At 37.0% G+C, this 27327-nt stretch overlaps 5 protein-coding genes across 7 annotated transcripts; 3 read left to right on the top strand and 2 right to left on the bottom strand.

Moving 5' to 3' along the window:
- Window positions 1-870: 870 nt before the first annotated feature.
- Window positions 871-6134, top strand: LOC124631304 (solute carrier family 25 member 35-like). 2 transcript variants are annotated; one of them, XM_047165627.1, is made up of 6 exons: window positions 871-1291; window positions 2557-2803; window positions 3226-3428; window positions 3764-3887; window positions 4288-4430; window positions 5008-6134. In XM_047165627.1, exons 2-6 carry the CDS (start codon window positions 2565-2567, stop codon window positions 5214-5216), a joined length of 918 nt encoding a protein of 305 aa, XP_047021583.1. In that variant the 5' UTR covers window positions 871-1291; window positions 2557-2564; the 3' UTR covers window positions 5217-6134. The 2 variants fall into 2 exon arrangements, with proteins under 2 accessions (XP_047021583.1, XP_047021582.1); XM_047165626.1 differs by lacking the exon at window positions 4288-4430 and adding an exon at window positions 4464-4606 and having other exon boundaries at window positions 872-1291.
- Window positions 6086-10460, bottom strand: LOC124631305. Its single transcript, XM_047165628.1, has 3 exons — window positions 8270-10460; window positions 8088-8197; window positions 6086-8002 (listed from the first exon to the last, which is right to left on the bottom strand). The coding sequence occupies exons 1-3, from the start codon at window positions 10125-10127 to the stop codon at window positions 6410-6412; spliced, it is 3561 nt and encodes a 1186-aa protein (XP_047021584.1). The 5' UTR covers window positions 10128-10460; the 3' UTR covers window positions 6086-6409.
- A 489-nt stretch (window positions 10461-10949) lies between these two features.
- On the bottom strand, window positions 10950-15817 carry LOC124631116. The gene is made up of 3 exons (XM_047165299.1): window positions 13327-15817; window positions 13145-13254; window positions 10950-12530 (listed from the first exon to the last, which is right to left on the bottom strand). Exons 1-3 carry the CDS (start codon window positions 15815-15817, stop codon window positions 10950-10952), a joined length of 4182 nt encoding a protein of 1393 aa, XP_047021255.1.
- A 654-nt stretch (window positions 15818-16471) lies between these two features.
- LOC124631114 (solute carrier family 25 member 35-like) lies at window positions 16472-27228 on the top strand. 2 transcript variants are annotated; one of them, XM_047165297.1, is made up of 7 exons: window positions 16472-16747; window positions 23375-23421; window positions 23818-23888; window positions 24184-24493; window positions 24721-24971; window positions 25359-25577; window positions 26175-27228. In XM_047165297.1, exons 4-7 carry the CDS (start codon window positions 24195-24197, stop codon window positions 26366-26368), a joined length of 963 nt encoding a protein of 320 aa, XP_047021253.1. In that variant the 5' UTR covers window positions 16472-16747; window positions 23375-23421; window positions 23818-23888; window positions 24184-24194; the 3' UTR covers window positions 26369-27228. The 2 variants fall into 2 exon arrangements, with proteins under 2 accessions (XP_047021253.1, XP_047021252.1); XM_047165296.1 differs by lacking the exons at window positions 23375-23421; window positions 23818-23888 and having other exon boundaries at window positions 16487-16747.
- Window positions 19151-23211, top strand: LOC124631115 (solute carrier family 25 member 35-like). Its single transcript, XM_047165298.1, has 4 exons — window positions 19151-19279; window positions 19554-19880; window positions 21129-21271; window positions 21902-23211. Exons 2-4 carry the CDS (start codon window positions 19654-19656, stop codon window positions 22099-22101), a joined length of 570 nt encoding a protein of 189 aa, XP_047021254.1. The 5' UTR covers window positions 19151-19279; window positions 19554-19653; the 3' UTR covers window positions 22102-23211.
- Window positions 27229-27327: the final 99 nt, after the last annotated feature.

The raw sequence follows: 27327 nt of genomic DNA, 5'->3' as shown, positions 1-27327 counted from the left end.
ATCGCAATATGATCGCAATAGCCGTTTTAACCATATCGAGCATTCTGCTACTATTAAAAGACCAATCGTATTCCAACGATAATCGATTGGTTTGCGATTGGTCTGCTATTTTGGTGATTTTGGTATGTACGGTAGTTTGCTCTACAATCATATTGCAATCGAAAATCATTTGCAGACAAAATGATTCATTATTGAATGACAGAAAAGGATAAAAAAATTATTTCCAAGAAAAAATAGCGGAATGCCACATACGCTTCAATCGTAATCGAGTCGTGATTGGATCTCAGTCGAATCGAATCGCATGCCGCTTAAGTAAAATTAGGAGAATCGGGCCCCAGCTCCTGCCAGCCGTCTTGCGCAAGTAATCCTTAAAATGTTGAGGAAAAATCATTTTCCTTTCACGCAGCGACCTTATACGGTTAAAGGCAGTGACCCACTAACCTAATTCGCCGTGAATCTTACTGACCTATAGAACAGTGACCCAGTTATATACAAGTCATTAGGAAACGAGACGATATGACCTCATTGAGGGGACCTCACAAAAGGGTCATGTAAGTATTCGGTTTATACTGGCAATCCTATTATGTACATTATTGTACATCTTAAGTTTTTTTGTTTATATATATATACCTACATGCATCTAAAGTAAATGGGCTAATGTTAAACTTAATGCAATTTAAATAGGGTGCCAAATGCATTTTGGTCCTTTGAAACGCATTGAATAATTCCCACTTTACGTTATGTTTGAGTAGGACCACGTTACACGTTACAACGGGAATTTCCCGCAAGCGCGGAACTCCCAACGCCATTTCTGGAAAACAAATCGTTCATTCAACTGTTTGGCCGTGATTTGACCCTGGCACAATCTCTCTATTCGCCAGTACGGGCTTAGGCGTCGCGACGTCGAGTCAGTTACATCACACGAACTTCCGCGTTCGAGCGCGCCAAAATTCTGTAGCTTACGTCATCCATACGTCATAATACAAATATTATATAAGTACTCTATACACGTGGTACATGAACTGTCAAATTATTTAATCGCCATTTTAAGCTCTAGTGTCTACAGAATAGTATTGAAAATCGATTGTTTGATAAATATCGCGTGTGTTCTATAATACCTGTTTTTTTTCAATGTCACGAGTAAGATAATGATTTGTCTCTAAATGTAATGATAGTGGATATTTTAATGTGTGTGGACGATGTGAGTCCAACGTGGTGTACGCTTTAGTTAATTTTAAGTAATTAATTTATTGATTGTGATATTTTTAAACGCTTATTAATATAATAGAAGGTGAGTTTTTTTTTTAGTTTTTGTTAATTGCAAAAATAATAAGTAAGTTCTTGAATATATTGAATGTTAATTAATGATACCATTGACTATTTCATTATACATGTACTACATATTACAATCGACGTGATAAGAATTGTCAAATTACACAGATTTTGTTCTTATCTCTACAACATTACATTGTAGATATTATTTTGTGATTTCAAAATAATAAATGAACCATTTAATGTGACAAAACTGAATAAAACTTCCATAGAATTTATCTGCAATGCTGTAGCATTGAATAAATGGCTGACCTCGTTAGAAACATGGAATTAGCTGCAATTTATACAATAATGTGCACAGCTAGTTAAATGACAAATGGACTTTAGTATCTACTATCTAGCTACTATCATGGGTTATCAGCATCAACTTTCTATTTACTAATCTCTTTCAACAATGAATCGAAAATTCGGAAACTAGGTAAATACCTACTGACAATAAAAATAGTTATGCCGTACACGTAGCTTCGAAAAATATCGATAGAATTTTATGGAAGTATGGACACCCTATTCATTTGTGAATAAAGTTGGACTGTAAAGTCAGAAAAATAATACTTAAAATGTTTTAAAGTTTTAGGTATGGGATAGGTAGAAACATAAATCCACGTGTATGAATCATAGGTTCAAGTTATTTGTTAATGACTAATGAACTACATATAAACATCTATCAAACACATTGGGACAATCTGGCGATATGCCAAATTACATGGTTGTTTCTTAGTAATGATTTAATTATGGTCTTGTATTAAAAAATCTGATTCTGAAGTTAGTACCAACGTACCTGATTTGGAGACCAAGACGGTTCCTGGCCAACAAATAGGTTTTAAAAAGATGAAAAATTAGTATTTTCGATTTATCTGCAATGTATTTTCCCAGATTTGTAAGGCATTCAAGTTCTGAAATAAGCAGATTACTTATATACCTAAATTTTCGCGGCCTCTAATAGTTCGCACAGTGCAAGTGGTCTCCCGTAGTTACCGTAGGCACTGTGGGCAATCCCACAACACTAATTTCATGTAATCCCCTTAGTTATGAAATACCGTATGTACAGTGCCTACGTTGCTATATACTCCCTTAAATCTCCCCATTCATAAATGCTTATGTACCTACTCTCCTAAGTGCTGGCTCTAAGGGTTAACTTATCTGCTACCCTATGTATTAATAGTACAAGTCCGTACTTACCTACACCTTAAATTCAAAAACTAATTTTCGTAATTAAAATTCCAGAAATAAAAATGGACTTCATAATCGGCGGTCTAGCCGGCGCCGGCGCAACTATATTCACAAACCCGATGGACGTTGTGAAGACTCGGCTGCAGCTACAAGGAGAGCTGCGCGCGCGCACAGAGACTAACACTCGATATAGGGGGATATTTCACGCGCTGTATGTTATCGCGAGGGCTGACGGTGCCATGGCGTTGCAGAAGGGGCTTGCTCCAGCTATGGTGCTTGGGTTCACTATGAATTCTGTCAGGTGAATATTTTACTTATATCTTTAAAGCCCGCGTGGTATTCGGAAGTTTTATTGCTAGAGAGGGTTTGAAAAAAAGGTTTGAATAAGGCCACTATAACATCTGCTTCGTCATACAAATATCTAATTATAGATTTGATACTTGCCTTTTTTCCCGCGGATTGACCCGCGTTCCGTGGGAACTACTGCCAGTACCAAGATAAAATATAGCCTAATGTTACTCGGGAAGAGCTTTCCAAACCTGAAAGAATTTTTGAAATCGATTCAGTAGTTTCGGAGCCTTAAGTGGTCACACAAGCAAACAAAAAATGCTTCCTCTTTAGGTACTTTACTACATAGTGTAAATGAAAATCTGACGAGTTTGTTTGTTTAATAGCGTACAGTGTTTTAAACGAGTAATTAAGTAAAACCATACTGTATTCCAGGTTGGGCATGTACCACGTAGCAGAAGTGAATGGCTGGACAAAAAACAAGAACGGTGACATAAGCATAGAGAAGGCAATATTCTGGTCAGGCGTGAGCGGTATTATGAGCGGCGTCACTGGCAACCCAGCCTCTGTGGTGAAGACCAGGATACAGGCTGCTGCACATCCCAGCATAGCTGTTGGGAGACAGCATAAATATAAAGGTATGACCTACCTAAAGAATTAAACTAGTTCATGCATTAATATGTATTATTCCCTCATCCCAAATATCTTAGAACGACTACGTAACGATATCGTTTCGATGTCGCTAATTTTAAAAACTTTCATCTAGAAGTTTTGATATGAAACAATATTTTAGCTCAATTTGGCTCAATTTTAATTCAGGGTTCCGTAATGCAGTTGACTTTCGAGTAGGTCATAAGTCATAAGGATTAGATCTTCACAAGTTCAAAAAGGCTCCAGCAGTTGAGGCAGAATTCCTTTCAAATGTCCCCACTACCTATTGTTTTTATTTAATTGGTGTAATGTTTGCTTCCAGGAATGTGTGACGGAGTAGTCACGATCTACAAGACTGAGGGTCTGCGAGGCTTCTTCGCGGGAGTCTCCGCGACCTGCACGAGGCTAGCTATAGGAAGTGCAGCACAGCTCACCACATTCTCCAAGTAAGATAGCTATGTAGATGGCCACCCTAGTAAACATGGACTTAGACTTAAATAGGAACAGACTTTAATTATGTAGACTATTGTAGACTTTAAATTATAAGCAGTAGGTTATGTGTAGATTGAAAAACAGACATTTGGCCAGCTTGGAAGGATCTTTATAGACATCTCTTACAGAGGAAATACAAATACTTGACAGTGTAGTGGTGCTGAACACTGGGTGTTCATTCGAACTTTCTCTCGGTGAAGTTAACTAGAGAAAAGCAAGAAAAGCAAACTGTCTCTAATGAATTTGCATTCCATGGAGGAGACTACCTAAAAAGAATAGTGTCCAATTATTGAACAAAATACAAGGACAGGCTAAACAATTCAGAAGCCAATTGAATTAATATTTCCACTTCAGAGCCAAAGAAGCGTTGCAGTCGCACGGCTTTTTCACAAACTCCCCCCTTGGACTCGCATTCGGGGCCAGTGCTGTCAGCGGCGTGGTGGTAGCCTTAGCCATATGCCGCTTCGACGTCACCACCGTCCGTTTATACAACCAGGGTTCGTACAGTAAATAAACAAGTTTCTTTACAGATTCAAGGAAGGTCTGCTAGCTCGTGGCTACTTTGTGGACTCACCAGTGGCTTTGTCATTCGTGGCAAGCATCGTGTGCGGTGTGATCGTTGTGTGTATCGAAACCCCGCTGGACGTTGCAAATACGCGGCTTTATAATCAGGGTAACGTTGTTGCAGCTTAGTGGGCTGGCCATCTGTGGTGCATGCCTGACGCTTGGGTCAAGTGGTCTATGCTTTCAATGTTCCTTTGTAGATCAATGTTATCACTTTTTTATGGCTGGATGGAGAAGATATTCGACATGCATATTCACAATTGATGAATGTTAAAAGTCTAATGTTAAGAATATTTTAAAGCATTTGAATATCTCGATTTCCGTCATGAAGTGATAAACATAGTATGTAATCAGTGCAAGATGTGATAGATACATTATCATCGACAGACTTCTTCCTCAGCCAGCAAACTACTATCTTGTGGGATAATCTACTTTTATATCTACCTACTCCAAGCTTTTTTTAAAGCTTATAAAGTATAAAAGTAATCGTTTTACCCATTTCCTTTGCAGGTTCTGCCGTCAGCGGTGCCGTCTTATACAATGGAGTTCTCGACTGCCTCTCAAAAATATACAGAACCGAAGGCATTCACGGTCTCTACAAAGGACTAGGACCACTCTACCTGAGGATAGCCCCTCACACTACCCTCTCCCTCGTTATATGGGACGTGCTCAACAACCTCTTAGCGAAAAGTAAAATAGAAGAAAAAGTTGTGGTTTAATCTGGAGTTTTATTTCACATAATAAAATACTTCAAAAACAAAAACTCAAATCATGCTTGGAAAGCGATGGGTGGCGTAAAATGTATTTCCCATTCGAGGTCTAGTGAGCTACTTTCTGAACTATCATCTTCATCATCTGCACTACAGCAACTGCATTCCGACTCTTTTAGTTCTTCATCACTGCAAGTGCATTCTGGATTATTAGGATCGTATATCCCAATGGCCTGGTTATACGCTCTAAGGCATGTCTTCTCGCAAACTTCAGGGTGGTACGGGTCCACCCAGACTTTATCTACGGCTTCTTTGGTAAGACGACGTTGCTTTCTCAGCCGTTTTTGTATCCTTTCCTCATTGTCCTCTCGAGTTATCCTGTAGACGAGAGGAGTATACTGGTCTAAGTTGACGTCACTATCTTCGGGAGATGCCTGCATTTCGACACGATACTCCCCATTCTTCTTACTAATAATGAGCGTCGGTTTGTCTTCCACACGCTTCTTCGTCTTTTTGGTCAGCTTTACTTTCTTCTCAGTGTGGGTTTGACGCTTTGCGTTATTCAATTTCCTTAGAAGACGTTTGGATATTGCGCCTGGTTTCCAACCCGCATTGGGAATCTGTTGAATTCAATTTTATTGCAAGTTAATTGAACTCAATTAGTTTTGAAAAATTAATTTTGTACAATATACGCAAACAAAACAAAATAAAATAAAATAAATGCTTACTTGCGTCCGTTCACTGCTCTTTGTTATATACCTAGATATGTGATGCTTTTCTTAATCGCACCAATTAAAATGCTATTTTCTGAGCAGGCACTTATGTAGGTAGGTGTATGTGTATTGTAAAAGTTGACTAGGAGTTTTATAAAACAAGAAACTAAAGGATGAAGTCGATAAGAATACTATGGAAAAGGTTAAGTAAAAATAAAAAAAAGATTTATAATGTAACAGTATGATCGGTCAGTTAATCAAAGCCCAACTTGATTACCAGGCGATACAAGGAAGCAGGAACGATGGTGGTTTATCAATACCGTTGCAAATGAAAACATTAATGTAATCAATAAATAATTTATTTCTTACAAGTTACCATAACGTTACAAAATTTGACTTAGCACGTATCCGAATAAAATTCCGCTTAAAAGTTCAACTGTCTAAACCTATGCCAAATTCCTACACCAAAACATTTCACAATTATTAAAATTACACAACGTAAACAAAGTCAGCTTGCGTGGATGCTGTGGTACACCTTTGGGCTCCTCCCCCTTTTCGTTCGACTTCGCCTTTATTCTTACCCTTGCCGGCAGCTTTAGCGAGAGCTACGAGCCGATCATATTGCTCCTTCTTCATGATCTCGCTGCTTATAAACGAATGGAAACATGGCATATGGAACGAGCTCACACTTATGCCCTGTTCTGTAAGAGTATTCACCCTATCTTTAGGTCTTCTATTGCGATAATCTTTCAGTCTGAAATATATCTTATTCCCGCGACCATCCACTGCAATGATACCTTTGTCTGACGGCGTCGCATGCTTGCATTTCTTCCTCTCAACGAAAGTGCGCGCACGAGTTGAACCATATTTTCCTTTGGTCTTACCAGACCGCGGGATAGTTTTAGGCTCTGGAATTTTCACATCTTCTCCGCGTGCCATCATGGTTTGTAATGTAGACAATAATAGCTTCTTATCTTGCCCATGCCCTACAATTCCCATTTTGGACAATTGTTTGGGTGATGCACTCCCAAAGCAACTCCAAGTGGCCTCGACATTCTTCAAGCCTTGTTGTTTATCTTCTTTCTTGTCAGGTTTCTTACCGGATCCTTTCTTTTTTGGCTCTTGTGGAGGCTTCGTCTTAGGATAGAACTTCCACTTGCCTTGTTCTACGTAGCCATCTACTCCGACCACTAGCCACTTACCGTCTGATGATTGAAATTTGCCAGTCTCAGCATCAACGTGCTCTCCATCCGGTCCTATGAAGATATTTGGAGCCCATTTCTCGTCGGGTCCAATATGGCCATCCGTGTTTATCTCTAGCCACTTCCCATCAGGACCCCAAAACCCACCTAAATCGCTACATTCCTGCTTCCCATCAGGACCTTTGAAATATCTTGGCACTGGATTACCGTACCTATCTAAAAGCTTTACTCTGTAGTCCAAGTATGTGTACTGGGAAGAGCTATCGGCAGTTAGAACTTTCTTACATTTAAACGTTGGATCAAAAGTGGCAGTAGGAGGAGTAAATTCAACAATCCATTCATCGGAATCAGTATCGGATTCCGTCAGCTGTTTGTCTTCAGAACAAGAGCAGGACTGAGAGTCCTCATGATCTTCTTCTGGCTTGTAACAAGGACAATCCGGCTTTTCCGCATTAGGCAATATACCAAGCGCTTGTTGATACGTCTTGAGACAAATTTCATGGCACATATCTTTGAATGCACTCTGAACAAAATCACGTTGAAGTCTCTCCAGCCGCCTTTGCGCACGTTCTTTCTTTTTCTTTCTTTCTAGATTCTCCTCTGCTGTCCTTCCTATCGTGTAAGTCACGAGTGGTTTATCTTCGTACGGATACTGGTTAAATGTTCTCGGTTTCGTATATGTTTTCATAGTTTCCATAGTCACAGTATATTCACCCTCCTTCTTATGCACAATGAGTAAAGGACGTTTAAGTGGTCTTTTCACCTTCCCTAAATCTTTTTTCCTGAATCTTTTAGCAATGACTTCACCGGGATTCTTAGCAATTTTAAGCAACCTTACTATATGCTTATTGGTGGCACCGGGCTTCCATTGCGGACGGAACTAAGAAAAAATAATAAATAAAAATAAATGAATGTTTTCCATTACTTATTTTAAATAAATTATTAAAATATATAAATGTACGCACCTTTATACCAGGTACGTTTTCAGCATTCCAAAGCCAGCCCATAGTCTTGGGTACCACAGTCAAAGTGCCTGTACAAGGCAATGCGCAGTGACTATGTCCAATGTGCGGTGCTAATTAGATAGGAGAATTAGCAGAGCTATATACAACAATATTTCAATCAAACAAATAAGCTAAGTACATACGTATACCTGAATAACCGTAGTTAAATTTAAATTTGTCGTCCTTTTTTTTATGTTTTCCCTTTTTTGTTACTTCTTTTTCGGATTCAATGACCTTTTCGGGTCCTTTTTTCTCCTTTTTAGAATCAGCAGGATCTTTTTTATCTTTCTTTGATTCACTTGCTCCTTTTTTATCTCCTTTTAACTCGACGGCTTCTTTTTTTTCTTTCTTAGGCTCAGGAACTTCTTTTTTCTTAGGTTCCCCAATCTCTTTCTTATCTCTTTTAGTATCGCTACCAGATGTACTAAGCTTCATCAATCTATTTTTATCAGCTAATTTGTGATAGATTGGGCAAGGAAAGGGCAAATCAAATCCAGGTGTTTTTGCATATTCATCTCCAAAAACTTCATACCCGCCGCATATATCACAAAATGTTGTTTTCTTTATGAAGCCAAACTGACATTCGCATTCACAATAACAGGGTTCGCTACCGAACTTCATCTTTGCAGTCATTCCGCCGATCACTTCTTCAACTTTTTCTCTGACATCACAACAATCTCTTCCCCGGGTACTTAGCTCTAGCAGAGTACGATTATCTGGTGGAGTTGGTAGTTTTCTCATTATTTTATTTTCGCAATCAATGTGACCACATTTTTTTACAGTAATTAGTTCGGTGGCCTTTAGCGGTAAATCTAGGGAACAATAGCTACGAGTGCCAGACACATTTCCTGCAACTTTCCTCGGACAGTCACCTTTACAAACTCTGAACTTATAATTTTCTTCTTCTTGCTCTCCATCAGATTTCGATTTTTCGGACATAGCTTGTGATTTGTCGGAAGGGGATTTCGTTTTCTCGGAAGGGGATTTAGATTTCTCAGATGCGGTTTTCTCGGATGTGGGTTTCTCTGTTTCTTCTGACTTAGGGGAATCTACAAAATCTTTTGCAACTGTAAAGTATGATACGCAGTAGATTTGATTGCCAAATGGCCCTGAAGGACTACCTCCAAAAATGTAATCATACATTTTTTTATCTATAGATGAGCATGATTTAGTTTTTATAACATCTACATGTTTGATGTTGCGTAGTTTTGTGTAGCTTCTTACTACAGAAGCAACGCCACTTTTATTTTGTTGGCTCTCAATTTTATTATCTCTTTTATCTTCATTAGTCTCGAATTCCGAGCCTCGTTCCTTACTACTAGAGTCTTCTTTGGACTTCACTTCCTTCTTTTTTTTAATATTTATTTTTGTGTTTTGATTGAACGGACTGCCTCTGCGCTTCTTACTACTATTCACGGCTATTATACCTTCAGTTAATGGATCGGGTTTGTTCGTAATGTTACTAATCACTGTAGGTTTATCTTTTATGTAACTCAATTTGACAACCATTTTAACCACAGCCATACGTTTTGAATTCATTTCATGGAAAACATTGTAATCGCCTTGAACACAAGCCGGTTCCTGTTTTTTGTTAAGTCTTTTCAAATAGTCGATAAAAGGTGCACTCCATGAAATATTAGTTGAACCTATTTTATAATCAGGTACAAGTTTACTCCATAACGACAATTCCATAGGATACTGATTCATATTTGAAATAAGGTTGTCCGCATTATTTTTAACTAAGACAGATACTCCTGTCTGAGCCTCAGGCGATGGTGACTTTGGTGATTTGTCCGAGGGTTTAGCAGTCCGTGATCTAGTTTTCCGTTTAACCTTATGTGGTCTAGTCCTTAAGTATGTCCCTGATTCATTGGGATCTTTTAGATTTATATTAAATACATCAGCGAACTGACTTCTGATGATAAACTCCCTGCAGTTGATGAAGCTTTTCAATTCTTCAACTTTTATTTCGAACAAGAACATTGAATCCGTAAGAGCCATTTTTACATTAATTACACTTAACTAACTGATATCATATATACGATTCTCGTTTCCAAAACCTATATTCACAGAACAAATTAATTTTAATTTTATAGTACTTTCAATTTTACAACTTGCCAAATAAATGTGTCACTATAATAATTTTTAAATTTTTGTTTCCAACATTTTTGAAGGTGTCAATCGAGACAGCCGTGGTTAACAAATTACATCAAAGAGGTTCTTATAAAATAATGTTTTTTATGCAGTGTCTTAGGCGTAACTATTTTTCAGAGAACATGCCGTGAACAAGATTCCTAGCAAAACGTACAAGCATGCATGTGCACGGAACGGCAAAGCTACCGATCGAGACCACAGCTAGGATGAGGCTCTGTTCGGAATTTTCTGTTTCAAAATCCGCAAGGCGAGTGTTACACACATACGGTTTATAAGCTCTTATATTGACCATACAAGACTGACCGCTAGCCTACACACAGTCAACTTGCTACAGATATTACCCCAGCAAAACGTGGTGCTAAGAGGCCCAAACTTTTTGTACTGCATCATACTTCCTCTTAAAGTCTCTAAAAACAACGAAGATTTCAAATGTTAAAGATGTAACAAAACTCAACAGCTTTGTTATGCCATTGCATAAATAGGTAATCAAATAATATTATTTATTTCACTACAGTGTTAAAATAAACGCCAACAGAAAACAAACACTACTATTTTTTTCTTTTTATAAGTTCCATGGGTAACAAACTTTTCGATTCACCTATCTTTTTAATGAAATGTAAGTTTATATATACATACATATAATACTCGAGAGGTATCTATATACTGTATCTACATTTGATATTTCGATTCAAATGTGGAGGAAATGGTAGATGTCCGTAATCCAAAAGATCTGTCCGTTAATGATTGCATCTTCCTCTCGTAGTCGATAAAACCCTGCATGGTGAAGGGAGACAGCTTCTTCCTCGGCGTGTTTGAAGCCCTATTGGTCTTTCGAGGAAGCTTCAATTCTCCTAAGTCATCGTAAGCTCTAAGTTCTTCTATAATTTCACGGTATTTTGCTATTTTTTTCGCGTCCATATAAGCTTTCCGATCCATTTGTGGCATACGAGGTAGTTTGCTTTTATCATAATTTACAGAAACACTCATAACTAAGGGAGTTTTAGATTTGTGGTTTGGAACTATGGGATGTGTTTTCTTTGCCTTGTCCGCATTTTTCTGGGTTTTAGATATTGGCGATGTGGATACAGCTGGTACTACAGATTTTTTCCTGTCACCTAATTTAGATTTCGATTTTGCAGGCGCGTGTGGTGTGGCAGGTGCTGTATCTCCTTTGTTTTTACTCTCTTTCCCTTTAGACGTCGCATCGGTAGATTTGCCACCTTTCTTCACATCGACAGTTGAAGCTGTGACGCTTGACTTCGATTTTGTACCTTTCACTGTTTTTTTCTTATTATTATTATTATACCACGCCCAATTACCATCCTTATCTATATATCCGTCTATACCTATTTTCCATAACTGTCCAGAATTGTCTGTAAAGGACCCTTCCTCGGCTGAATAGTACAAACCGTCAGGACCTATGAAGTTCATGGGTACCCATCGTTCATCTGGTCCTATGTAGCCGTCCTTATTGATCTCCAACCAAGTCTTTTTTGGACTCCAAAATCCGCCTAAGTCGCTGCATTCCTGTTTTCCATCGGGACCTTTGAAGAATCTTGGCACTTGGTTACCACTCTTATCTAATACTTTTACTTTATAATCTAAATAATTGTACTGGGTCTCATTCGAAGCGTACACTGGTGGATGTTTTGCTTTTGCATCCCATCTTGCCGCGGGCGGTGTAAACTCTACAATCCACTCATCGTTATCAGTATCGCTTGACGATATAGTACCGACATCTGAACAAGAACAGGAATCTATAATAGGTGGAGTGAGGGAGCCGTTGGACTCGGCGCAGGGACAATCAGGGGCATTAGGGTGTGGCAAAGGCAGCAGCCCGATCGCTTGATTATAAGCTTTCAAACAAATCTCTTGACACCTGTCTCTGAATGTAGACTGGAGCAGTCTACTCTTTCTTCTAGTTTCCCTGCGTTCTCTTCTATCGCGCTGCCTCTGAATTTTGCGTTTCTCTTCTGCTGTCTTTCCTATTGTATAGATCAGAGGCGGTTTTTCATCGTACGGATATTGGAATAAAAGGCGCTCCTTAGAGAATTTCTTGAACACTTCCATTTGGACGGTGTATTCTCCATCATGCTTTGTGACGATCAATGTAGGCTTCATTTCGATTTTTTTCTTGCGCTGCAACAAAGCCCGCTTTTTCTTGTTGATGCTGTCCGTACCTTCTCTTGTCGTCCTGTACCTCCTCACCAGGACCGCATTGGCAGCTCCGGGTCGCCAATTTGGCCGAAACTGAAAATATTAATAGTGTTTACGGGTCTTCTATATTAGATGATATTTTATAGGCAACTTTTCAATGGTTAAAGCAAGATTCACAACAACAGTTGTAGATTTCATTACAAAAGACAAAAATACCGTTTTGTATCCCGAGTCTCAATACGTGGAGGACAAGGATACAGATTTATTTATCGTAGTCTAATAGCCCGTTTGCATTTAATATTTAGATATTTACTCTTCAATAATGTATTATCAGACGTAGTACTTACCGAAATTAGCCACGTATCAAGTTTTCCTGCATGTTTTTATTATTCCTAAATGTTGTGTTCCTTTGTAAAATCAAAGTCGAAAGTCAAAACCCAAACTAATATCTTTCTTCATGTAGATAGTTATTCATGTGTCTAAACTGTTCATCCCCTTCATGTACAAACTGTACCTACATGGCATCAGTTGAGGTACAAAAAGTTTTTTCAAAGAAAACTGCTTTTTCCTGGACGTAGTTGCTCAATAAAGTCGTCGTATCATTATAAAATTAGAACATAAGAACAGCTCAATACTTTCTGTAAAGCAAAACTACGAAAAACCAGAAAGTTATAAAGTACCTAAAATAAACATATATTTTATCTTACTTTCATTCCCGGAATGTCTTCAGCGTTCCACCTCCAGCCCATATGAGGCGGAACAGGGGGATAGTGGTAGCTAGGTTTCGAATCATCCTTTTTCCCAGGTGCTGCTGCCTCTGAAGGATAAGATATAAAATATAGTCTCGTGAACGGGTGGTAGGGGAATATTATTTCGAAAATGAACATACGCGCGTTGTCTGCTGAGGCGGTAAACTTTCCAACTTTCTTCTTTTCAGAATTGGTCTTCTTCGGCTCGGCTTCGGCACTATCTTTCTTTTTCTTCTTCTTGGAGTTGTCTTTACTTTCTGCGTTGTCAGTTTTCTTAGACTTCTTCGTTTTATCTTCACCGCTGTCTTTCTTCTCAGGGGCTTTCTTTTCTGGTGAGCTCTTTTTATCAACTGGTCCTTTCCCACCTTTTGTGGACCCTGATCTCCTAGTTGCAACATTCCTTCCAGTTTTTGTACTTCCTTCATTAGCTTCATCTTCCGGCCAGGGGCTTTGAACATCAATGTACTTTTTATCGTACAGTTTATGGTACACTGGGCAAGGATGAGGCTTAATATATTCTGGCTGGTCTCGCATATCATCTCCAAGACACTCGTAACCCCCACAGACAGCACAATAGGTCGTTTTGCTCGAAAATTTAAAAGTACACACACAATCACAATAACAAGGGTCCTCTTCATCGGGTGGTTTGGGACAAATTGATTTTCTTTTAACTCCATCAGCAATAAAATCTTTAACTCTATCTATAACGTCGCACGATTTCACACAACACGGGTTGTAAAGTTCATCGAACCGCATTTCTATGTTGCTGTCTGCAGGACTTGGATCGTACTCATGTCTGCTTGGACATACTGGAGACACACACTTTGAAGAGTCGTCATCGTGCAATTTACTTGCATCAGTGGAGCAATTCGTTTTAGAGCAAGATGTTTTAGTGTCCGATGCTTTTACACTTGGGCATTCAGGACCACAATATTTGTGTTTGCTGGGGGGTTTCTCCGACTTATCAGATTTATTTGACTTAACATCAGATTCCTTACCACTTGACTTTCTATCGGATTCACTGCCACTAGGTGATGTGTCAGGTTTATTCTCAAACTCATATTGTACTGTGAAATAGTAAACATCATAGACTTTTTGTTCTGGCTTTTTATGTGGGCACCCCTTCCCTTCGCATATTTTCGAGTCGCTCGATGCATCTTCGCAATCTTTACTACAGATAGACGCACAAGAAGTTCTCTTAGTAAGTGCTTCTTTCATTTTATCAACGCAAGCACATTGAGTGGACATGCCTTCTAATGTCGCTCCGTGAGAAAACACTCCTTCGTGTTGTAGAAAGTCTTGAATTCTTGCAGTTAATGTGCAGTTTTTGCTACCACAGGGCCCAATAAGATCGTCGAGCATAAATTCTTCATTGTCTTCATCGACGAGGTTTTCTATATAAGCCCTTATATCTCTAGCAATTTTGCATTCTGGTTTGCCACACGGACCTCGGATGTTAGCGATGTCGAAAGTGGCGGGGCCACTAATACCTGCAGTCTTTACGCCAGCATCCATACAAAGTGGGCAGGGGCCCATTTTGGCTTCTTTCTTGAAGCGTTCAGCGAATTCACCCTTGGGCCATGCTGTCTCTCGGCAATAACAAAGCCTATCAATATCTGTAGCTTTCACCCTCGGGCTTATCGTAGGTCGAGGTGTTAGCATCCTCATGTTATCATTGCAAGATACAATAATTTTCCTGACATAGTCAATGATGAAATCAATATCTGGACAAGTCTCGGGAGCTTTGTATATCGATTCAGGAGGTTTATCTGCATGATTCATGCAACAATAACCGTCTTCACCGAAGAAAGCGAGATTGGCTCCAGGAGCATTTTTGTAGTCAGCAAACGCAATCTTTGTGGATTTCGGTTTGTCTACAATAAATTGATTTTCTATTTTATTACAATTTTCTTCAAATGCTTCATCAGTAGTCTTCAACGTACACATGTAAGATGTAGTTTTGGAATTAATTCCAGTATAAAGACATTTGCGAAAAGTTGGATCTTCTGAAAGAGTTCTAAATGCTGTTGTAACCTTGTCATTAAGGAATGATAATTTTACTTGAATTGATAGTTTCGCCATTAGTTTAGCCCTACCTTCTTCGAATATATTGTACTCATCCTTCACAACTACTGGAGGAGGTTCCTGACAATCAGCGATTTTTTCTAAATATAATAAAAATACTGGGTCCCAAGGTATGCTCGTGTTGCCAATGAACACTAAATTCTCTTCTTTGCTCCATAATGACAGCTCGAGAGGGCACTTCTTCATATTTTGGATCAATATCGATGGACTGCTTGAGAATAACACCGACTGTCCCGACTGTATCGCGGGTTCTGGTGGCGGCTCCTCAACTTTAGCCCCTTTCTTACCCTTTTTGCCCTTTTTGGGTTTTTTCGGTTTGGCCTTTTTCTTCTTACCTTTCTTTCCCGGTGGCTCCGGTGGTAACGGCAATGGTTCCGGCATCACTATGTGCATTTGCTTCGGATCCTTTAGTTCCAGTGAAAATATATTGGCGAAATCACTTTTTATAACCAATATTCTACTTTCCACCATACTCTTAACGTTTTCCACTACCACCTCAAATAAGAACATACCAACTTTAACTCCCAAGCTAGGCTCAGTTGCCATATTTTGTTTTTTTTTAGTACTTTATTTATTAAATTTGATTTTTATACTAAATTACATATTTTTTTATTTGTTTTCTTTATTTAATTATCACAATTAATTTTGTTTGTACAAAACATTAATAATACTGTCAAGTGTGATATTTGTTTTCTATGCCATCCAAAAACTCACATTCGGCCAGAAAACGTTATTAAACCTTATTAGTGAAAATACAATTAAATCCATATATGATATCACGTAACGTACATGTTACCTACATCATAATAACATAATCGACTTTGAAGTGCCGTTTCATATGTACTGGCAACCTGGCAAACCAGCTTAGCTAGTGTGCATGAGGTCTCGAGTTCGATTTCGAAACCTTCACAAAGCAGCACGTTAAGTCTGGATGTCGATGACTGCTACACGTAAATATTATCTAAATCTCCATCAAGAAATTAGCAAGCGCGCAGCGCTTAGCCAGTGTGACTGAGTGGCAATGCTGCCAATTTCTTGGGCATGATCCCCACTGAAAATTTTACGGATGAGCTTTTTGATACATACTTGTGATTTATCTTTTTCATTTATAGTTCTTTTAGGTCCTTTTTCAAATAACGCAGTCAATGGGCACAGAGTCCAGAGTTTCTGTCTATGTCCACTTGGTAATCCATTGGTAATCCGAAGCTCGATGGTAATCCGTAGACACTCCGTAGACAAGCCTACATATTTTATCAGCTGATTGTGAACTGTCAGTTTCGAATTTGACAGATCTCCGCAATGTTTGCTACTTTGACATTTGCAAATTCCCTGTATTACGAAATCATAGAAATAGAAATATAACATTTTCAGTAAGTTTCCGTCACATAATCGACTTCACGGCAGCCCATGATGTCGACCCATATACCATTAATAGAATACATTAGATGACTTCAAGTTGCACCAACTCTGGATAAGGTTAGTTAATTTATTGCTAATATTTATTTCAGTTAAATGTTTATATCTTTTTAGTTTTCAGTGACGCATGTGATAATTTAACGCTAATTTACTGATTATTACATCACAGTTCCAAAGTAACCAAATGTGTCTTACGATTACGACCCTTGTGAAAATCCTGCAGTAATTCGCGCTCAAGTTTTTAAAATGCGTTATTACGTGGTTAACTCGTTTTCCTGACGTGAATACATGTCCTTATTAATATCTATATTTTAATTTAATTGTATAATATGTCCTTTTAGATATAAAATATTTTAATAAATATAATAAACCTAACTTTAATTTAAATTAATTTAAAAAAGACTTAAAATGATTGAGTTTTGTCAATGTCATAATATTCTCTGTGTTGATTTATCTAACAAGGTGTGTATGTGTATCATATTATAAAAAAATATACTTTTCAGAGTAAGTCACTTTTTTTCAATATCACATCAAAACCTTATTTAATTTGATCATGTTTTCTAATAACCTTCCTTTAAAGAGAATATACCATTAACTCCTGCCAAGCATTCACCCACAGCAAGGAGTTAATGAAAAGTTCAATACATTAGTTTTACTATTAACCCGTTGTATGTCGGAGACAGATATACACAAGACACAAGTCATTGTCTATTGTTCTATGATTACAACATTCAAGCCGTTAAGCATTTAAAGGCAACACCTGCTTCCCAGGGGAACTTCTTCCTGTACTGGGATAAAATATTGCATATATTAGTCACAGATAGTTTTTCAACAGTAAAAGAAGTCAGTAGTAAAGCAGTTCAGTCATTTTGGAGTCTTTAGGGATATAAATGATTCCTCTTTATTTTATTATACTTCGGCCGTTCAGAGAATGCGTTCCTGACACCTATCAGTTAGTCACGACTAGTGATGGGCACAACATAACACTGAGTTCGTTACCGTTCCTTCAAAATGAACCGCCGCATTATTTTAAGATTATTTTCGTTTTAAATTGGCGGAATCATTTGTTTTATATTTTAGTTATTTAAGTGGAAACCAAAAAAAGGTAATATTCATATAATAAAATTGTTTTATTTATTCTTTGTTACAAGTACATTGAATTGAATGTGCGAACAGAATATTAATCAGACTCCGATTTGCTTGAGGAGGTGGTGTCTTCATCATCATCTTCGCCTACATGTATAATTATATTATTATCAATAACAGAATCAATCCTGATATCTCGGTCTAACAAAAGCCGGGTAATCAAATAAAAACAGATCGAAAACACTTGAAAAACGTGGTCTATGCGCACGAAACGACAACGGACGACTGTTTTAGCGTCACAAAATGGCGGCCCATAACGCCATTTGGGGTTACCATTTTTAATCTAAGTATAAAAATGCGGTTTGGTCATAGTTTTATTTTTATATTTCATAAACGTTATAATTAAGTCTTATAGTCCATTATTTTCCAATTCTTAAAAAGAAAATCAAAACGTATTATTTTATATTATAACTGTATAAGAACAGATTACGATACTTGCCTGTTATTTTTAGCACAGCACTACAAAATATAAACCGCTGACATAACCTTGTAATAGCGCAGTATAGATTTAGAAAAATATTGTTTACCAAGTTATTTGACACTCAGTTTGGCACAAAATTATAACATTCATTGATTATTGATATAATAATGTTGTTTTAATGCTCCTCAATTGTTAAAACGGTAAACAACCAGCAAAAATATTTTTATCGTAACTGCAACGCCATTGCAAAGTTACGTCGTCAGTTCAATCGCGACGTGTCAGGAACGCATTCTCTGAATGGCCGAACTATAGTAAAGACTTTACTATACTTTACTTATAGAAATATAGATTAGTATACATAGATTGCCATAGGTAGGTATGTAACATTCCTATTTCTTATAACAGTAACCTTGAATGCTATTAGATAATACCTATCTAAATGCTACATTACATTTATGTTTGATTTTACCTTAACATAGGCTGGTCGTAATCTTAAAATCAACTGACGTTGTGTGTTTACAATGATTGCATGTTTCTTTCTTAACTTTAAATATGTATTACTTCATATTACCCAATTGGTTCAGGTAGTCATATCGGAAAAACCTTTATATTTTTGACAGTATCAAAAAAAAAAGAGTTTTGTAAATTATGTATTTGTTCAACAAAATAATCTCCAAAATTGAGAAACAATTTCGTCCAACAAATTATCACTAACTCGGATGTGTTAATTTATTTTAAATTTAAATAACATCAAAACTGTGTGCTGAAAACGCTGTACCTTCCGTAGTACAATGGACTTCGTGGTGGGCGGTCTCGCTGGGGTTGGGGCTGGCTTTTTCAGCAACCCATTCGACGTAGTGAAGACCCGTATGCAGTTACAAGGGGAGCTCAGGGCTAGGGGGAAACATGCAGTCCACTATAAAAACGTGCCTCATGCGATGTTCAACATAGTGAAACATGACGGAGTGGCTGCGTTACAGAAGGGACTCGTGCCTGCTTTGTGGTTCCAACTTGTCGTAAACGGGGTAAGGTAAGCTGTTTTTGGTTTTGTTTAGTTTATGTATTTATTTTTGTTGGCTGTTTCTTTGCTTTGCTCTTTTATGTTGATTTTGCATGATTTTATTTGATTCAGTTGCAATTTTTTGAATAAAAAATTGTTTGATTTTTATATTTTTTAAAAATCAACACTATAATATACAAATGTCAAAAAAAACGGATAGTTAGAAATATTCACAGCATAATGCCTTGAATTCCATCATATGATATTCATTTAAATAAAACCTCCTTATTCGATTTTAGGCTAGGCATCTACCAACACGCAGACAACTATGGCCTCCTCAGAGACGAAGAGAACAAAACTCAATTCGTGAACAGTCTGTTCTTCGGCTGCATATCAGGCATGTGTGGAGGCCTATGTGGCAGTCCACTACAGCTCGTGAAGACCCAGCTGATGTCCTACTCCTCACAGAAGATAGCTGTTGGTACGCAGCATGCTCACCCTGGCATGATGTATGCGATGAAGAAGATTTATAAGAAGAATGGATTGTCAGGGTTGTGGAGAGGTGCCCATGGCATGATGATGAGGAATTCTATTGGGAGCGCCTCGCAAATTGCTTCGTTTGCTGTGTAAGTGTACTTATATGATTATTTTTCGCCCAGAAAATATTCTATGTCAAGGATATAATTTCTTCTTATTAAGGTTAATAGGTTCAGATAGTTGGGATAAACAATATAAATCCATTTAGTGCCGAAGGGCCAAACATTTTCGCGCCGCTTAGACCATACATATGACAGAGTATACTTAACTAGTTGCCGTTTCTAAAAATAGACTTATCTATTATATTCAGTAGCTTAGGTACCTAAATACACAATGATAAGATATTCAGCATGCTGCAAGTCAGCTGATGTAACTAGTGCTATATTTTGTGGTGACTATCGGTCGACATATCGCCGAGCCCCCACTAGGCAACGCCTTCTTGCGTCAGAGATAAGCCTTGTTTAATTATTATCTTTTTAAATCAGCCGTTAAAACAAAAGGCCAACTCTTTTGCGCTCTGCACATTATTGATTAAAGCATTTCGGAAAAATGCTAGATAATCGCCTAGCAGTTTATCGTGCCCTCCAAAACACAGACATTGGTGCCCAAGATATATTTATTTAGAAAGTACCTACATACCTACAAACTTAGAAAAGTTGCATTTGTACCTACTTCCCTGACCTGGAATCGAACCCACACCCATAATTGAGAGGTTGGTTCTTTGCCCACAAGGCCACCACGGCAGAGTGCAGAATTTCATTTTGCAAAAATGCCATATACCAAGTTGTAAACAATAGTACCTAATTGTAACTTTGCACACGCCCCCTTCGCAATATTATCGTTTCACAAGCTTATTTGGGGTTAAGACACTGTTTATTTTTTATGGAAGTATTGACCTTTACTATCAATAAATACAAAACAACAGCAATGTCATAATTTAAATAGATGTCTCATTGGAAGCAATTAATTTGTAATATTAGCTAGCTATTTATCCATTGCCCTATAACGTAGGATTGCAAGACTAAAGTCCATTAACGGAGTGAATACAGCGCCCATTATATGACTACAAATCTTTTACAGTTGTTACGGTTAGCCAGCAGAAGCTAAAAAGCTCCATGTGGAACAATGGTAAATATTAGGGAAAAGGCTAGTCAGATGATGTGAATCTTTTTAGTTCTGATTGGGGCCTAATTTGAGGAATAGGCTCGGATCATTTGGGTAACGGACTTAAAATCTATCGGGATATTTCTATGCAGTGTTATTCGGAAACCTCTACCCATACCATGACGCAATTCTGGTTCATTTCTACTGGCTCATTTTTCTTTTGTATTTTTCAGATGTAAAGAATGGATGGATAACAACGATGTGTTCCAGCAGTCTAAATATTTGTCGGCGTTCGTAGCGAGCAACATCGGAGCGCTCGTGAAGACTGTATTTTTGAACCCCATGGATGTTATCATGACTAGGCTTTATAATCAAGGTAAGATTACTTATTCTTCGCTAATTGAATTTTTTTTGGGTGTGAAGATGTGACTTACTTGACCCTGATTTTTATGACGTGTTCATTTGCAAGATATCTCGTCAATATCTGTTAGGTATACAAAGTCAACTTATGTACTTAATGTTAGTACCTTAATTTCGATAGCAAATACGTGGTAATTGAGTCAAGTCAAAGCTTGTAACTTTTTATTATTTTCTCTGAACAAACCGGGGAAAAATCGCTGAAAGACGATGTGATGTTTGACGTGATCATAGACCACACCACAACGATATAGATTTCCCGCTCTTCTATTTCAGATTAAAAAGAATAGCTATATAATTAATCGCCTATACATAAATATGCCAAAGTTAAATCATTTTTATTTCATGTAGGCCTTTACAAGCACTTAAGAACGTCAAAAATATAAACAAGTTTGTTTCTAGTTGGCATATGACTCTCGCATTATGTTTGGCTTTAAAAACATAAACAGTGACTGTTTGTTTTTGTCAAAAACATATCAACTAATTATAGCATTTTGCGTTGAACTCAATCATTTCACTACACTTGAGAATGACATCTTAATATAAATAAATTTTATCATCTTTTAACTTAAAATAATATTTGTTTCAGCTGTCGACGCGAACGGACGAGGGGTCATGTATTCGGGTATAGCCGACTGTGCAAGAAAAATAGTCAAAGCAGAGGGGGTCTTAGCTTTTGGGAAAGGCATGGGCCCCTCTTACTTGCGACAAGCACCCCATACAGTACTGCTTTTAGTATTCTGGGATATGCTTAAAGATTTGCAAAAGAGTCTTGAATTGCATACGTAGTTTTTTTTTAAGAATGCCTCGAGGTGTCCGTGCCTCAAAGTGTAGAATAGGAAAATGAGATTATGTAGACTCAAGATTTTTTTTACATTATATAGGTATTTCTAGTTCTACTTTTGTTATTTTTATTAGATAAGTTATTTATGTAGATGATGTGTTATGAATGTTATTGCTATCCTTTAATTGTTTATCATGGTAGTACAATGCAATAATTATATTATACAATTATTTTATGTTCAGACAGATATCGGAAATGTTTTTATTCTGAAAGATAATGTATCAGTAGTTACTGATAATTCTCAAATTATCTATTAGTTACTTAAATGTTTTCCTTGCCTTGTCAGGTTAGTAAAAAGTTATTTAGACTAGTGTTCATTTAGGGCCGTTTTCAATATTCTATCTATCTTTACTCACCGGATATAGAATTTGACATAACTTGTATGGGCCTAATGTCAAAATTCGGATAGAATATTCGGAAGGGCCTTTAATTTATAGGTTATCCAGGTATTATGCTTTTTGTTTTGTCCTCCACTTTTAATGAATATTAGTGAACAATGTAATAATTAGATAACATTAAGTTTAGTACCTGATCATAGATAATATGTAGCATAGTGCCCCAACTCTCCTCAAACCCGTGTGACTCAGTATTATTGCAAACAAATACCTTATAATAAGCATTTTATTTACTCATTTAGTATTTGTTTAAAATATAGCATTTAATCCAACGATTGCAGTACAAATCTTACTTTAATTGAATTATAAAAATCTTGTTTTTGTGTTGTTGTCTAAAAATTAGTGATATTATTTTATATGGTAACCCTGTTCTGAAATAAGCCAAAGAGGATTGTTGTTACTATTGTAGTAAGCAACTCATAAAAATAGTGGTACCAAAGTTAAGTAAATAATATGATGGTTTTTTCTTTTAGAAGAATAATCTGAATCTCTGTTGTACACTTGTACTATAGATATCAGTGCCTTTATATCATCTTTTGTATTTTTATTCATTACATAAATAATGTAGAAGAAATGTACAATGTATTGCCATATAATGGTTTAAAACAGTGCTATTGAAAGTTAAGCTTTATGGTAGTAGCAATAAATTTTAAAAATGTTTATTTCGTTTTATTTATAATATTTTATACGTTATTTGAAACTATGTTCATGTCCAATTTTGTACGATTGGTTTATTTTCTTACTTATAGGTAATTTTTTTTTTTCATAGTTTGTTTAATTTTAACAATGCAAAGAGCTACATATATTTTTTCATATTTTTCAGAAAATTTTCAATATGAAGTTCACTACAGTCCCAAGAATATCAATGAATACAAGCTGTTGATTTGCATCCGTGCCATATTCAAGGAGGTAATTATGCTAATGATTCTCGACCCAAATCAATAAAAAAAATGGTACGTAATTTTTTTTCTTTAATTTTTTTCCGAATTCCGTAAATGTCATCTAGCCCTTATTTAAACTTGGCGCGTATGTTACTGGCTTTAAAACCGTGCTGCACCCTCACACAAACGCAAACACAAAGCATACGCAACGATCACTCATAAATTTCATTCATAAAATTGGATTACTTCGGAAATACCACGACATTACAATGACAAAAAAAGCAGTGCATATTAGTTATTTCCCATCTACTGTAATTCCAATCGATTATTTACGTATTGTATGTCCTCCTCCTGAACTATGGCACAAATGCAAATCAACACCTTGTATATAATCCCGATGCCATTCAATATAAAAAAAAAACCGGATTTACAAGTGATGAATGTAATTTTATCCCGGTAAAACTTATTCAATTGTTTTTATTACTTCAGACCTAGGCTCAATTATTTATCTCTATTTAGATTATAAAGTAGGTAAAGAGTATCTTGCATATCACAGTTACTTCAATAGTTTAACATTTCAATGTCTTTGTACAAAACTATTAAAAATATTTGCATCATAGCCCATGAAAAATTCATGAACTATTTAAAACTAAGTCTAATACGAGTGAGTACCTAGTTCAGTCACAGATTAGGTACTCAATAGTTACTACGTAAGTACAGGTAATTTATGAAAATATATCATCTTCCACAGACTAAACAAAAATGGTGAGTGTCCCGGTACATAAGCCCAAAACTCTGGCGCGCGATTTAAATCGTGATGTCACCGATTTACTAATGGGGGGTGTGTCGGCTATGTTCGCTTCTCTATTCACAAACCCTATAGAAGTAGTCAAAGTAAGACTGCAGTTACAAGGAGAACTTAAAGCGAGGGGCGAACATGCTGTCTTCTATAAGAACGTGCCCCATGGCCTGTATGTGGTCGGCAAAAATGAAGGAATCGTGGCCTTGCAAAATGGACTGACCGCCATGCTTGGGTTTCAGTTCTTTTTAAATATTTTTAGGTAAGTGTGGAGTTTTTATTTGAGTTTATGATGCTTATGTTAAGAAGGTAATATGTTTGGTCCTATTGGTCTTTTGATCCACGCTAATTTTGGTTTTGGAACTTTGAAATAGTTTAACGGTACTTTGACAAAAGACTATTCATTTGGACTTTTTTGATAATATTTTTTTGTTTTGTAAGTCGAATTTTAAGGGTATACTATTAATGATCTTTGTTCATATGTTTTAGGTTAGGATCCTTCCGAATAGCCGAAAGAAGGGGCATGCTCAAAGACTCAACGGGGCACACCTCCTTGTTACGAGGCGCCGGCGTCGCGGGCGTTGGCGGCGCCCTAGGGTCTATAGCCGGGACTCCATTCTACCTAGTGAAGGTTAGGCTGCAGTCTCAAGCAGCCAAGGCGATTGCTGTCGGCCATCAGCATAAGTGCAAGGGGACTACGAGCGCGCTTGTAGATATATTTAGAAATGAAGGTGTTAAAGGTACGGTTATCTACATTTCAGACTTTTTTTGAGTATGGCGAAATAAATACCGAATTTAGCCAGACTGATTGTGGTAAAATTGCAAATAGATCTAAGTAAGCAGTAAGTTGTACCAATATTACCACCTGATCATAAAATGTGGTCTCAAAAAAGTACCCAATTTAGTGCTGGGTTAAAACCATGAACTGACATTTTCAATATTCAAGTTGATCGGTATTCAATTAAACCTAACACTAAAGTGGTCACTATTTTGAGGACATGTTATAAAATAAGTCTAAAGGCCCCACTCAAGTTCAGCTTTCTCAATATCTTAATGGTTACACATTTTTGCTTATCATATTCGAATGTTAAATAACTTGAACTAAAATTCAAAAAATCCCATTTCAGGTCTTTTCCGCGGCGTTGGTCCTCAAATTCCTCGTGGCATGGCCGGCAGTGCCTCTCAGATCCTAAGCTTCACGTACGCTAAAGACTGGCTGCGGGCTCACGACTTGTTCACGGAGTACCCTCTCATGCTGTCCTTCTTCGGAGCCAACCTTGGAGGCATCGTGATGACCCTGTGCTTGAACCCCTTCGATGTCATTGCTACTAGGCTGTGTAATCAACGTAAGTATGGATTTGAGATAGCGATTACGACTTTATAGTTGCCTCATGGTAAAATCTGTAACATGTGTGGGGTTTGCTACAATTTATTATTTATTTGTTGGACTATTTTACTAAAATTGTCTCAAAAAGGCTTTAGCATGTTAGCTTAGCTTCAGCCCCACGTTAGTCCATGTAACCCGTCTGATAGAAACATGCAAAGTAATATAAGAGACATGTGATATTCACAAAACATTAGACTTCTTATACACGCCCAAATCACTGAACATTTCTGTTATGGTTGAATTGGGTATAAGTAGTTATCGGCACGAATCTTGAGCTCTGACCTACATCTGCGCAGAAGTGATTTATTAGCAAAGAACCAGTCCCGAGTGATGGCTATGACGCGATGCACTGCGGGCCAATCACCGCTTTAGCCCGCCCCCGCGCACTCACTTCATACCACAAAAGGGACCCAATAAATTACTTCTGCGTAGATGTAGGTCAGAGCTCAAGATTTTTGCCGATAACTATAACGATTTCCAACTGGCCCTAAATATTTTTTCGCCAATTTATGTTATCATAACACAAATCCTAATTATTTTGTTATTTATTTTTCAGCCGTCGACGCCCAAAACAAAGGGAAGCTTTACAAAGGTATGATCGACTGTGGCCTCAAAATGATTCGCTTCGAGGGCCCAATGTCACTCTACAAAGGTGTTGGAGCAAACTACTTGAGGCTCGGACCTCATACAGTGTTGCTACTCATGTGCTGGGACAAACTCAAGGAAATCGACGAGTATGCCCGTAGTTGATACCTCTATACATAAACAAAGGAGTTCCCGCTGTATTGGTGTTGCCAGAATCAAAAATACATCAATTTGGTAGTATTTTTTTAAATAGTGATTAAGCATCTTTTTTTTATTGATTGTATGAATAAAAATAACATAATACTGCTTTTAAGGGAAATGGTAGTGAACTATGGTTATTTGAGTCATCTCATGGGCATCGTATCTCAAGTGCAAGTAAGTTTGAAGTTCTAGTATAACTTAACATGCTCATCACATTCAGATATTGTTTTTACAAATATTATATTTATTAGTTATTTGTGCAGCTATTATGGGTCAAGTACTATCAGTAAATAATGGCTTGGTAGTTAAATTATTTAGTACCCTTAAAATCGTACCTCATTATAACTAATTATGAATATTATTAAATTATTATAGTATTGTACACAGAAAACAAAGTCAATTCCTGTGAGAAAAATTGATAGTTAACATCAAGCATAGAATTTTCTAAAAGTATAATACCGACTTTCGCAGTACCGAACATTTTTGAATCAGTTGTATTGATTTTCTTTTAAAAATAAGGTGTAGAAAATCTGGGACCTGGCAATGGCTACACCACACTTTGACCATGATCTAAAAAAACGTAAAAAGGTAAATGTTTAAATAAAAACCTGAAACAAACGGTTTGGATATTATTAAATATTTTTTACTAGACTTTTATTTTATTCTTAAATTGAGATTAATCAACTATGCAAACCTCTGTGATAAGAAATCATTACCAGTTTTCAATATTGTTTATTTTTTTAGTTACCTCAGTTCTAAAGTTATATATTTAATAGTTTTATAACCTTTTTTTGTTGATGCTACAATAAAATCATTGTTTTATATTTGTCGTCTTTTATTTTTCACACCTCTTATGCAGAATGTATGTTTTAAATCTTATACAAGATAAACCTGCTTGTCTTCCATACTTTATCATTGAGTTA

This window comes from Helicoverpa zea, chromosome 6, assembly GCF_022581195.2.
Source record: "Helicoverpa zea isolate HzStark_Cry1AcR chromosome 6, ilHelZeax1.1, whole genome shotgun sequence".
Classification (NCBI taxonomy): domain Eukaryota; kingdom Metazoa; phylum Arthropoda; class Insecta; order Lepidoptera; family Noctuidae; genus Helicoverpa; species Helicoverpa zea.
The sequence above is the reverse complement of the archived record's forward strand: the minus strand, read 5'-3'. Positions and strand labels throughout refer to the sequence as shown.

Excerpts from the sequence above, each read along its gene's own strand:
- LOC124631304 (XM_047165627.1), top strand. The coding sequence starts at position 2,565 with ATGGACTTCATAATCGGCGGTCTAGCCGGCGCCGGCGCAACTATATTC. Across the intron at positions 2,804-3,225 it reads TTCACTATGAATTCTGTCAG|GTTGGGCATGTACCACGTAG; the intron begins GTGAATATTTTA and ends ACTGTATTCCAG. Across the intron at positions 4,431-5,007 it reads CGTCCGTTTATACAACCAGG|GTTCTGCCGTCAGCGGTGCC; the intron begins GTTCGTACAGTA and ends TTTCCTTTGCAG.
- LOC124631305 (XM_047165628.1), bottom strand. The coding sequence starts at position 10,127 with ATGGCTCTTACGGATTCAATGTTCTTGTTCGAAATAAAAGTTGAAGAA. Across the intron at positions 8,198-8,269 it reads CTACGGTTATTCAGGTATAC|CACCGCACATTGGACATAGT; the intron begins GTATGTACTTAG and ends CTATCTAATTAG. Across the intron at positions 8,003-8,087 it reads AAAACGTACCTGGTATAAAG|TTCCGTCCGCAATGGAAGCC; the intron begins GTGCGTACATTT and ends ATTTTTTCTTAG.
- LOC124631116 (XM_047165299.1), bottom strand. The coding sequence starts at position 15,817 with ATGGCAACTGAGCCTAGCTTGGGAGTTAAAGTTGGTATGTTCTTATTT. Across the intron at positions 13,255-13,326 it reads CGCCTCAGCAGACAACGCGC|AGGCAGCAGCACCTGGGAAA; the intron begins GTATGTTCATTT and ends CTTATCCTTCAG. Across the intron at positions 12,531-13,144 it reads AAGACATTCCGGGAATGAAA|TTTCGGCCAAATTGGCGACC; the intron begins GTAAGATAAAAT and ends TAATATTTTCAG.
- LOC124631115 (XM_047165298.1), top strand. The coding sequence starts at position 19,654 with ATGTGTGGAGGCCTATGTGGCAGTCCACTACAGCTCGTGAAGACCCAG. Across the intron at positions 19,881-21,128 it reads CAAATTGCTTCGTTTGCTGT|ATGTAAAGAATGGATGGATA; the intron begins GTAAGTGTACTT and ends TGTATTTTTCAG. Across the intron at positions 21,272-21,901 it reads GACTAGGCTTTATAATCAAG|CTGTCGACGCGAACGGACGA; the intron begins GTAAGATTACTT and ends TATTTGTTTCAG.
- LOC124631114 (XM_047165297.1), top strand. The coding sequence starts at position 24,195 with ATGGTGAGTGTCCCGGTACATAAGCCCAAAACTCTGGCGCGCGATTTA. Across the intron at positions 24,972-25,358 it reads TAGAAATGAAGGTGTTAAAG|GTCTTTTCCGCGGCGTTGGT; the intron begins GTACGGTTATCT and ends ATCCCATTTCAG. Across the intron at positions 25,578-26,174 it reads TACTAGGCTGTGTAATCAAC|CCGTCGACGCCCAAAACAAA; the intron begins GTAAGTATGGAT and ends TTTATTTTTCAG.